Below are 12,313 nucleotides of genomic sequence, written 5' to 3'. Positions count from 1 at the left end.
GGTGGACCCATCACACTGCTGGCTGGGCAGTGCGGCTTCTCACCTCCCTGCCTCCCACAGCGGAAAGCTCATCCAAATAAATATCTATCAAGTGGGACTTCACTCCATCGGGAGACTGGCTCTCGGGACTCAGGATCTCCTTCATCAGGATGTCCAGAAAAAGCTTGACTTGGCTAAAGAACAACAAAAAACAAACCAACCATACAGTTGCTTTTCTAAGACATTATCACCAATACCCCCCTCTTCTCAAAGAGCAGACAAAAATAATTAATTTTCTGCTCACACTGCATAACAGTCAGTATGAAGCCTAAAGGGAAGACAGGTTACTCTGGTCATATTAACTGATTCTACAGCTCTACTGGGCTTTAAGCTACCTTGGCTCAGGACCTATTTTGCCTCTCATAGCACTACATAGCGGTAGACATAGATCAGCCAATTCATGTTTTTATTACCTGAAATCTTAGAGGACCCTATTACTCTATAAGGACTTTTTGGGGTTGCTAAGGATCAAAACTAGGGCCTCATACCCACTAAGCAAGCGCTCTACCATTGAGTCACCTAGCAACTTTGACATGCTTTTAATGTCACCATGTTAATGTAAACAGTTTACCAACCTGTCTTCCCAGGCATTCCGCTTGAGAACTTCAAAGGACTGCCTCAGGACCAGGCGGATCAGCTAAAGGTTGACATTTTTATAATAAAAGCAAAAAATAGTCATCATCTTGGCAGAATAAGGGGGTCAATGCTGGATCCCCAAAATGAGACAATATCCTTAAGTCTATTTAACCCCTGGATCAAAATCATGAAGTCAGACAGAGGTATGTGCCTATACCCAAGAGCCAGAAACCAGCCCATACAGCATACAGAGGCTCCGCCACACAACCCCCAGAAAACAATAATCAAGGTGCGACCACAGCATCCTGCCACATAGGGCCTGGCTTTCTACTGTTTTCTTGCTGAGGATGGAAGCTAGGTTTCAAGAATGCTGGCAAAGCAGCTCTTGCCTGAGAACCCTACACCCATGTCCTGGGGTGCCTTTTACTTTCTTCCCAACAGCCTCTTTCTCTTAACTCTAACACTTATAAGCTATATTAAAATCATTAGTGGGCCAGGCGGTGAAATGGCGCACGTCATTAATTCCAGAATTCAGGAGGCAGAGGCAGGCGGATCTCTGAGTTCAAGGCCGGCTTGGTCTATATACAGTGAATTCACGACAGCCAGGGTTACACAAATTCTTTGAAGAACAAAAACTGACTAACCAACCCAAAACTACCCCCCAAGCACAAATGCTGCTGAGCTGCACAACCCCCAACCCCAGCTCCCTGCTGGTCTTCCGACAGAACCGTCTGTGTATAGAGGGAGGCACCCCTTACCATGTAGTACTTGTCCAGCCGTAACTTGTCTATCCCTTGCCACTCTCGATTCATGGTTTGCCAGAAGGTCTGAATGAATAGGTGTTCTGCAGCAAAAAGAGGTTCTCAGTGCTCAGCTGCCACATGAACACACAGCAAGAAGGAAGTGACTGAAAACACATTCAGTTCTCTTTAGGTATCTATCTCAAGAATCCTTGGACAGGTAGGGTTTGGCCAATAACTAAATATGCTCCATAATTTCCTTTGTGGCTATACAAAGACATTCTAACATGATACCATCAGCATCTGTTAATCAGAGTGTTCCCGGAAGCACTGTTCTTTATCTGCCTCAAATCAAATCCACCTTTCTATCAGGGACCCCTGAAGGCACCCGCTGGCCTGCTCTACCAATCCATTTGTCTCGATGAGCATTCTTAAAATTCATGGACAGTTTTTTCTTCTTCTGATGTTAGGTGTTGTCTGGGTGAGATACAGCACAAGATACTAGAGCCACAGAACCACCACCTTTACAATCGGAAATTTTTCTTATTTACTGACTTTTGAACATCTCTACTCCCTTCTACATAGGATTTGGCTGTTACCCAGGCTGGCCTGGAGCTTGAAAACCTCCTGGCTCAGCCTTCTGAACGTGCCACCATGCCCAGCACAATTTATTAGGAGATGAAATCTTTACTATACAACAGATGTAGAGTTTACATGTTGCAAGCCAGCTAAAACTGAGAAAAGCAGCCATGGTCATTCAGTGGGGAATGCCAAACACAATGAACTGCTGTCCAACTTCAGAACGCTCATCTTTTCCTTTAGGTAGAGAAGGGTCACTCTATACTTTATTACAGTGATTTATCACCGCGACGGCGCTAAACTTGGTCAGGATGCACCTGCCAGGTTACTGTATGTACTGGCATACGCGTCACAGCTTCTAAGAGTGACAGTAAGTTGAATTTGGAGGCTTTGGAGGAGTGTTGCTCAGTCCTAAGTGATCTCTGTTCACTTAGCAGCTAACATTAAGCGCAGCAGCCTTTAAAACAATAACAGCTTGTGACATCCCTGCAATGGTGTCAGGAAGCTCCCATGTCACCAACACCCAGAAAACTGGAACATCACAGGAGGGAAGCACTGTCTAGGTTCCCCAGGCAAGCTACCAAATGTGCTAATGAGGAAGTCTGAAAGCCAGGAAAAAGGCAGGACTTACGAGCCTCTGAGCTGTTAACAACATGGATGAGTTGGGAAATGATGTTCGCTAGTTCTTCCTGCAAAGGCGGGTCGGGGAGAAACATCAGTTATTAGGTGGTCACGCTGTGATGGCAGTGCTGTGAGCAGTACCCTCCTCCCTCTGTGGCGGGAAAACTGATGCCTCTTGTCCTGGGTCTGTAGCTGACACCCTGGGTTCTAATGTGGAACTCCAAACTTTAGTGAACTATTGAGCTAATGTGATGTTTCTGGAAAAAAAATGCTAAAACTCTGTGTTTAAGAAAGCATCTCTGGTTAAGAGGTTGGATGATTCCAGAAGAAGTAATCTCACTGCCAATTCCTGCCTCCCACCCTCCCCCCTCTTTTGGAGACAGGCTCTCTACATAGCTCTGGCTGGCCGTGAACTCACAGATCTGTTGGTCTCTGCCTGAGTACTGGGATAAAAGGTGTGCAATACCACACCCATCCCTGGCTTTAATATATAAGCTAAACAGAATCTATCATGAATACCAAATGTTGCAAAGCCAGAGGTATAGCAAGTATAGCGCCTTGCTAATGCTTGGAATCCACTCCAGTCTTCTCTAGACCTGGTCAGAGAAGGCCGGAATGTCAACAGGCTCCTCTAGGTTGTGCTCTGGGCAAAGCTGAAGAGCATATGGAGGCAGAGTAGATTCCATTTGGTAGAAGTAAGGGGCTAGGTGTAGGAAGAAGCCTTCCATCTTCCAGAAGATAAGTGTCTTTAATGGCCCTGCTCATATATCCTGTGCCCAGAGTTCCTTACTTGCCTTGAATGAACTCCAAGACTTGAAAGCGATGTTCCTTTTGGTTGGTTCCCTTCCTCCACTAAAGCTGCTTGTTGCTACTTCTGAATATAATCTTACAATATTTTGCTCTGCTATCCCACTCAAAATATGTTCAGTAGAATCAACACAGTGAATCGAGACAAGTCACTGTATGTCCTGAGAAAAGTAGCAAGGCTTCATAAACAAGGTAAGTTTATGGGTAGAGGACTCTACACTGGGGCTTGTGTGTCGTGACCCGTACTCTCCTGCTATTGAGGTGGGTGTAGTTTCAGACATCAGAACAAAACTCTTCTATGTTGTACTGGTGGCAGGCTCAGTGGGCAGGGATAAAAGCTTGACCGTGTATTCTGGTCACCAGCGCAGCCAATGGCACTTTAGCCACGGGGCCTGGCTGATTGCAACTTCACCAGGCCCCTGCTGTGCTTCTGACCCCGCATCAATAGAAGAGAAAGTGGAAACATTAAAAACATTATGTAAAACCTACCACGGAAGCTATGAAATGATGAGAGCAAAAGGGAATCTATGACTTAGTGTGTCCGATATGTCTGAAAGCACAGCCTAAGTGCCTGCTGCCCCCTCCTGAGGGGACAAGCGCTGAGACAATGGCTCCTTGAAGCATTTACTTCCATCTGTTTGGGGATGGCAGCAGACTGGCGGAGCGTAAACGGTCAAGTCTCCTATGCACCGTGGCGAAGTCCCAGGAACAGGATGAGGGACCGTGTTACCTGTAGCAGGGGCTCGTCCTGTACCCACATGCAGTAGAAGAGTCCTTTCCATATTTTTAGGAGTTCTTCCTGACTGAAACCTCCTGCGGAAGAAAATGGCACAACCACCTTAGAGTCTATATCCTTTCCTTAATGTTTACCAATGTTACACCAGCGGCAATACCACATACACCCCCGTCTTCTGCACACCCTTCCCTAAACCTGCAGCACGCCTCATGCTAATGGCTAATAGTATGACAATAAACTAACCCCTATGCCTGGTAGACCAGTTGCCAAGCACATACCAGGCCTTGAACTCACCCCTTCCTAACAAGGAAGAAAGGAAGTTTCCCTGATCTTAATGACGGAAATTACAAGTCCCATAAAAGATGCAAGTCGCTAAATGCCCCTATCAAATGGCAGACCCACTCCCGATCCGCTCCCAAGAACAGAAGAGGCCAGTGAGGATGGTTCTGCCAAGCGAGGGGTACTTTTAAAAGGGTCCACAAAAGGCAAAAGTCAGCCATGTTCCATCTTCTCACTGTGCCAGCCATCATTTCTCGCAGTTCTTAAAACAGCACCGGTCTGTTTTAAGTGGCATGCCCTGGAGCCTACCACTTGTTGCCCTGCTGCCAGGCTCATGGCCAGCAGCTCTTGGGCCTATTCCAGGTGTCAGGAAGCAAAGGTGGCCGTGAATGCTGAGGCAGAGAAGCAGCAGCATTCTGTATTTTTGTGATCGGGAAGCAACATGAAGTCTTTTCAGCAGCACACCGAGATAAACAAGTTCTCTTTCCAGACAGGGTTTCTCTGTGTAACACCTCTGGCTGTCCTGGAACTCACTGTTAGGCCAGGCTGGTCTTGAGCTCACAGTATTCTGCTTGCCTCTGCCTCCCAAGTGCTGGCTGTAAAGGTGTGCGCCACCAGCTGTTTGCTTAGCTTTTTGAGGTCTTGTTACTTAGCTCAGACTGGCCTTGACACCTCTGATCTTCTTGCCTCTGTGTTCCACCTTACACATGTTGTGGAATATCAGTTTAAGATATGTTACATTTGTTTATACTGTGTAATATTTGTTTAATGATGCAAAGACGTGCTGCATTCTCTTACTTTGTACTTGTTTAACTCTGTAAAGCTGTGTTAGTGTGCCTGCCTGAAACACTTGATTGGTCTAATAAGGAGCTCAACAGGCAATAGCTAGGCAGGAGAGAGAAACAGGCAGGGCTGCCAGGCAGAAAGAATAAACAGGAGCAGAAATCTAGGCTGGAGAGAAGAGGATGAAGGAAAAAAGGAGAAGGAAAAGAGGATGCCAGGGGCTAGCCAACCAGCCATCCACAGAATAAGAAGGGAAGAAAGACTATATATAAAGAAAAGTAAAAAGCTCAGAGGCAAAACGTAGAGAAATGGGTCAACTTAAGTTAATTTAGAAAAGCTGGCTAGAAACAAGACAAGCTAAGTAAGGCCAGTCATTCTCATAAGTAAGAATGTTCAAGTCTCCATGCATTTATTTGGAAGCTGGGTGGCAGGCTCCCAAAGAGTAAGAAAAAAACTAACTACACACACAATTCAAGTACGTATTTGAATCCCGTGTGCTATTAACTTTGAGACATTTTAAAAATGGCAAAGAAGCCTTGTAATGGACTAGTGGTTCTATAGTGTACTCAGTAAGCCAACTTGATTCTATGACTGATTTCCAACTTACTGAAGAGACGTCTCTGGGCTGGGGAGATGGTGCAGCAGGTGAGACCCCAGTAGGTGAGACCCCCTGTGAGGCAGGCATGAGAAGCCCAGCCTTCAGCTCCACATAAAGGCTTTGTGCGCCTGTGACTTCCAATGGTCAACCCAGCCTAGCACCAACACCAAGTTCCGGGTTCAGAGAGACCCTGCCTTAAGGGAATTGGGCAGATAGACGGTGGCAGCCAACCAACACCCTCCAACGGCCTTCACAAATGCATGCACGTATGTACACATCCCCAAACTTTTTTTTTTAAAGGCCTGCCTCCTTTCAGTGCCTTTATAATGTTGCATTTTGACTCTTTTGTGATAGTTTTCCACTTAAAACCAAGATGGCAAGTGCGGTAGCACATGCTTTTAGTCCCCGTACAGATGCAGGCAGAGTTGCAGCCAAGGCTATGTAGATAGACTGTCTCACACAAATCAACAATACACAAATTCCAAACACCAGGCTAACAGAAACCATAGTAAAGTTAGCTAATCAAAGCACATTTCCTTAAGGAGCCACACAGGTGATATGCCAGCCAACCTCTCTCTGCTAATGTAAACATGGCACACACCCCCAGCACCTGCCCAACTGCAGTTACAATGGCCAGCTTTTCTTGTTGTGGTAGCCTGCACCTTTGTTTGATCATGCTCTAAGACTGCACATGTTCCTGGAGAACTGGTGGATCTGGGTAAGGACTGATGACTGCAGAAACCACTTTAGACCATTTGGGTCAGATCACACCCAAACCATCAGTTGGAACTTATCACAGGAAAATCACAAACACAGATTTGTCTAAGTAGACTTATAAAATCTGACTTGTACCTCTGATCATTAGTTTATAAAAACCTAGGGGCAGAGATACATGAGACAAAGGTATGGTATTCTAGAAGACAAACGACCCACATTCCATAACAAATAAACAGTTTTGGGGGGAGAGAAGAACTGCTGTTAATTAAGTCTGCAGATAGACCAGTCTTGTTTGAATTGACATAAAAGATGGTGAGAAAAATTCAGCAGAATGAATATTTCATGACATCAAGAGTGTGTGTGTGTGTGTGTGTGTGTGTGTGTGTGTGTGTGTGTGTGTGTGTGTGTGTTTGAAGAGTCTTGCTATGTAGCCCAGGCTGGCCTCAAATGATGACAGGAGCATGGCACTTAGTCTGGCTGAGGCCTTTGTTATGGTGTAAAGGTGATGCTGTGGTTGTCAGAGGGACTGCATGCTGGGTGAAAGGAAGTGGGTTGGAGGCCTAAGATCCCGATGGGGCACATCAAATGAGCAGGTCAAGTGCTGGGAACTACCACAGCAGTGAAACAAGGATACTTTTCAGATATTTGAAATGATCCTCAATACAAGACGGGGGGGGGGGGGGGGGGGGGGGGAGGAGGTGTTACATGAAAGTCCCACACAGGCTATGTGTTTTGATTGGACGTCTGAAGAACCTCCATAAACCCAGCGGAAAGCTATAGGAAGGTTAAAGCTGTGGTTCCACAGAAGAACATGGCCAGGCACTCAGGGTCTGTCTGCCAGCTGCCTGTGGGTCCCTTCAGGACTAACTATAGGATTTCAGGGCAAGGGCTGCAGAGGGAGGCAGTGAGATGAGGACTGTAGCAGTTGACAGTGTAAGCCAAGTCAGAGAAAGGGCAATTAACCTCCTCACAGTTCCTCTGTCCAGCCTCTAGAGATGTCTCTCTGCGGTCAGCCTTGGCACACAAGTGGGGAGTGAAAGAATGGAGACTACACAGCAGTGCAAGCGTCTTCAGAGAAATGAGCTCTGATGTCACTGGCTTCCTGTCTCTCAGGGGCATCTCTCTACCCTTAAAATGTGTGGCATGGAGGCTGAGCAGCCTTACCATCCTAGTGTGTAGTGAACACCCAACCCCACCTGAGGTCAAATACTCGTACAATGAAAATGCATTTTTGCAAAAAAAAAAAAAATTAAATTCACAAAATTCCCAGAGTCATAGTCAAACACATGTCTAATTCACTGGTTCCTCTCCAGAGGACTGGGACCCACCTGATACGTATGTATGTACCCTCGAAGACTTTTCCTATGTGCACAACCACATGTATGTCAGAACAGCATGGCTACGTGTGTTGGATGTGCATTACCATAATCAGTACTTTGGGTATTCACACTTAAAACATCATCGTATGCACTATCTCCAGGGCCTCACACATGCTCAGTAAGTGCTCCACACCGAACTGTGCCCATAAACCTCCAGATGGTTCTTTAAAGAGCACCAATAGGGAAAGCCAGTGGTTAGTGATACTTGAGTGCACTCAGTATCCCTGGACAGCTCACGGCCATCACAGGCAAAGCTTCCACAGGATGTACTAGAGCTTCTAAAATGAAATACAGTCAATTTCAACAGACCTGATGGTGGGCCCGGGGGCAGCAGGCAGAGAAGGAAGTTTGGGTACAGGACATCTTGTCTCATCTGTACTGGAGGGAAGCACACTGTTGGCAAGGGCCCAGTTCCCTCATTATAAAATATGTGCAATATACAGTTTATACAAAATCAAGAGCACACGCAAGCATGAGAAGCACTGTTAGAGCTGAATGCTTTCCCATTGGTGAATGTTATTGGGATTCACTGTCTTTTCTTAACCACTCCCATTTTGAAAATGATTTATTCCCCTAGAACTGGAGTTACAGACATTTGTGAACTGCTAAATGGGTGCTGGGAATCGAACCCGGATCCTCTGGAAGAGCAGCAAATGCTTTTAAGGCCTGAGTGATCTCTCCAGCTCCAGTCCACCCTCATTTATCCCGGTTTCTTTTGTGCGTGCGTGTACACACATGCTGGAGGCCAGAACAACAGCACTGGGTATTCCTCAGGCACCATCCACCTTGCTTTTCTGACAGTCTCTCACTGGCCTGCAGAATTCATTCAGTAGACTAGGCTGACTGGCTAGTGAGCCCCATGGATCTGTCTTGTTTTTGCCACCCCAGAGATGGGATTACAAATGTGTGCCACCATATCTGGCTTTTTTTTTCCTGTGAGTTCTGGAGATCAAACTCAGGTCTGTGTGCTTGCAACTGAACTATCCCCCTAGCCTTCATCTTGCAACTTTTAAGCCATGGGCACTGACCTTACACAGGCTCAAACAAGTGAATGTGGGGGCCATGAAAAAAATTGCCAACAGTAAAAACTTTCTGAACACACACAAAAATTAATTCAAATTAAACACATAACGAATACGAATCCAAGGTACTGTCTGGCCTTGGATGTATGAGGCCTCAGTTATGAACACACATGTCCATTTGCACTCTGCATGCCACCATGACACATAATGCCAGTGAACACTTCCTGTAACCCCGAGCACAGACTTTTGACTACTGTAGGTGACAAACTGCAGCTCTGTACTCTGTCTAAGGCTTTCTGCTCTTAGACAAATGCATTGGTTTAATTACTGAAAACAAAGATTTCACTATTGCTGCATTGTTACTCTGAAGCATGTGTCAAATTAGTGCAATGTTGGATTGGAGTGTTGTCGGAATAGTTCAGTTAAAAATTTAAATTTGTGCAGGCAGTGGTGGTCCATGCCTTTAATCCTAGCACTTTAGAGGAAAAGGCAGACGGATCTCTGTGAGTTTGAGGCCAGTCTGGTCTACAGAGCTAGTTTCAGGACACAGGACAGCCAGGGCTACACAAACCCTGTCTTGGAAAAAAAAAACAAAAACCAAGTAAGTAAATAAGTAAACAAAAAAATGTGTTGCTGTGGTGTGTGTGTGCTATGGTGCGTGTATGTAGGTTAGAGGGTAACTTTGTGCAGTTGGTTCTCTCCATCCAACTTAGGTCCCCAAGCTCATGTGTGTCAAGTATCTTTACCCGCTGAGCCACCTGACAAACATACTACTTGATTTTCAAGACAGTTGTGTGTGACAGCTCATGCTCACATCTTAGCACTTGGGAGGATGAGGCAGGAGAACTGTATGGGGTTCAGGCTGGGCTACACAGTGAATTCAAATTTCATTTGTATACTTAGTTTATATACACCTGGGGTCCTTGAAAGACTTTTCAGGTAAAAGAGGTTGTGAACAGAAAAAGTTTAAGAAGCCCTGGGATGTTCAAGTCCTCCACGCTAAATATCTACTTTCAAAATATGTACAAAACTCCTATTTCTACCTAGGAGTTTAGTTGGTGAAAACAGGTACTTAAAGAGGTATGGAAAAAACAGTGTTTGATTCCTTTTAAAACCCAAAAGATGCAGTAAGTATCTAGGGACTGAAACCAAGGCCCTGGACAGCCACCCAAGCACTCTATTGCTAAAGTAACCATCCTAGGGTCCCTCCTCCTCTGACCCTTTATTTTTGAGACAGGGTCTTTCTATGAGGCCAGGCTGGCCTGGAACTTAACAATCCTGCCTCAGTCTCCCAAATTCTGGAATCACAGGCATCATTACCATACCCGACCATGGAATACATTTTTCTTTTCTTTCTTTTTTTGAGACAGGGTCTCATCATGCATCTCTGGCTGGCCTGAAACTCACTATATAGACCAGGCTGACTTTGAAATCACTGCCTGCCTCTGCTTCCTGAGTTTAGGGATTAAAGGTGAGTGCCAACACCCTTGGCTGGGGACAAACTTTAAATCTTTATATAACATGGTTTCTGACAAGAGTTTAGATTTAGCTATTTTAAAAAGAATGGCATGAATATAAAAAGATGCAAGGACACAGGAACTTCTGCTGTGTTTTGAAATGAGAATGTCAAACAGCAGCTCTCTCCGTGAAATGAATACAGTAGCCATTCTGGATGGGACAGCATCATATTCCAGACCACCCCATAGTCAAAACATATACACCTCCCCTCTCTTATAACTGTCCAGTGGAGAACCCTAACTCCATCAGTAGGAAAGGCACTCACTTCCACAATAGCTACAGTAATTCTAGCCACCACCACCCATAAATCCAGTCATTTTCTATGCCATCAAAAAGGAAGCTGGGGCTGGGGAAATAAATGGCCCTGGCAGGTAAAGGTTCTTCTACACAAACCTCACACCTAGGGTTCCAGCTTTTGAACCTACATAAAAATGGGAGGAGAGAACCGACCCTATATAGTTGTTTTCTGACCTCCAAATGTGTGCAGTAACACATCTATCTCCCTTTTGCGTGTGCCCACGCACACACACCCACACCCCTAATACTAATAAAAAAGAGGAGGCAAAGACACAAATGAAACTGCCACAGGGTTGACTTTAAGATACACCATGGCTTTAGTAAGCATGAAATGTCTAAGGCTGAGAACTGTTAAGACAGACAGGGACTGCCTGCTTGGTTCTCTGCCATAATCCCTATGCCAAGAATAGTTAACCACAGTAACACATGGTGCTTCACAAATGTTTGCGGCATTTATGAGCGACTGCACCAGGACTCATGAACCACCATGAACTACAACACAGTGACCGCTTCATGACAGTAAAGACCACAGAGCTATCTATTTATGCTGCTGATAGAAGGCTATCTGTTTCAGTAAGACTAAAACATCAGATTTCCCAACAAGATGCAAGGCTGCAAAACAAATTGAGTTTGTCAACGAGATGCAAATGTGAGGCAACCCGTGCTTCTATTATGATGGGGCATAGCAGTGCCAGACACTTTGGTTTTCCGGTCCCATGATTATTAAGACACCCATTCTGCCAATTTTTATTTATTTGCAAGCACATATGTATAGGTCAGAAGTCAATCTCGGGTATTTTCCTCAACAGCTCTCTAGCTAATTTTCTGAGACAGGTTATCTCATTGAACCTTGAACTCACCAATTTGGCTAGACTGTCTAGTCATCAAGGCTACACAAGGATTTTACCTGGCTTTTATATGGATGCTCAACACCCGAACTCAAGTGCTCCTAGGCATGTGGCAAGCACATTACTGATGGAGCCATGCTACCATTACCTGCAGTTACTTTTACATGCATCTATGTACACCATGTACATCTGTAGTGACTGCAGAGGTCAGAAGAGGGTGTCGGAAGCCCTGGAACTAAAGCTATGGATGGTTAGGAGTCACCACGTAGATGCTGGGAATAGAACCCTGGTTCTCTGCAAGAAAAAACAAGTATTCAAATTTGCTAAGCCATCTTTCCAGTCCTCCCCCCCCCCCATTTTTTTTTTTCTTGAAGATCTTCTATATTCTACAAACTGGCCATGATGACGATTAGGGTAATAAGATAAGCAAATCTGGTGGGGTGGTGCTAAGCAGGAAGGATCTTGGGGTACTGGTGTGAGCCATCTGGCTTCAGGCCCTTGTGACATCTTAGTATTACTGGGCCTGTCCCCAAAGGGGTCTGAGAAGCATGCTCTTTGGCTGTCTGAGGTCCAGATGGTAGTGTTTGCTTGTCTCCTGAAGGTCCTCCTAAGGCTCCATACCAAAGCTTAAAGTGCTGGGGGAAAACATGATAGAAGCCATCAAATTCAGAAACAAAGTATCCTGTACACAGCTGAGGCAGGACCATGGAGGAGTTCAAGGTCATTCTCAGTTACATAGCTAATAGAGACCAATCCTGGCTACAGGAAATCCTG

The 12,313-nt window shown here is 45.4% G+C and overlaps 1 protein-coding gene across 5 annotated transcripts in view; it reads right to left on the bottom strand.

Annotated features, from left to right (window-relative positions):
• The window catches only part of Rrp1b (ribosomal RNA processing 1B), a 29,310-nt gene that overhangs the window by 14,820 nt on the left and 2,177 nt on the right, over positions 1-12,313 (bottom strand). For 4 of the 5 annotated variants that reach the window (XR_003481005.2, XR_003481004.2, XR_004772080.1 and 1 more), the window contains exons 2-6: positions 4,093-4,175; positions 2,566-2,623; positions 1,374-1,459; positions 615-676; positions 44-173 (exon numbers count right to left, since the gene is read on the bottom strand). Coding sequence is in view for 2 of the 5 variants with exons in the window: in XM_027394358.2 (XP_027250159.1) it covers positions 44-173; positions 615-676; positions 1,374-1,459; positions 2,566-2,623; positions 4,093-4,175 (419 nt within the window). In the remaining 3 variants the exon portion in view is untranslated. Of the gene's footprint in view, positions 1-43; positions 174-614; positions 677-1,373; positions 1,460-2,565; positions 2,624-4,092; positions 4,176-11,687; positions 11,834-12,313 lie in introns of all 5 variants that reach the window. The other variant, XM_035451809.1, reaches the window with a different exon arrangement.

This window comes from Cricetulus griseus (assembly GCF_003668045.3).
Source record: "Cricetulus griseus strain 17A/GY chromosome 1 unlocalized genomic scaffold, alternate assembly CriGri-PICRH-1.0 chr1_0, whole genome shotgun sequence".
NCBI lineage: Eukaryota > Metazoa > Chordata > Mammalia > Rodentia > Cricetidae > Cricetulus > Cricetulus griseus.
The sequence above is the reverse complement of the archived record's forward strand: the minus strand, read 5'-3'. Positions and strand labels throughout refer to the sequence as shown.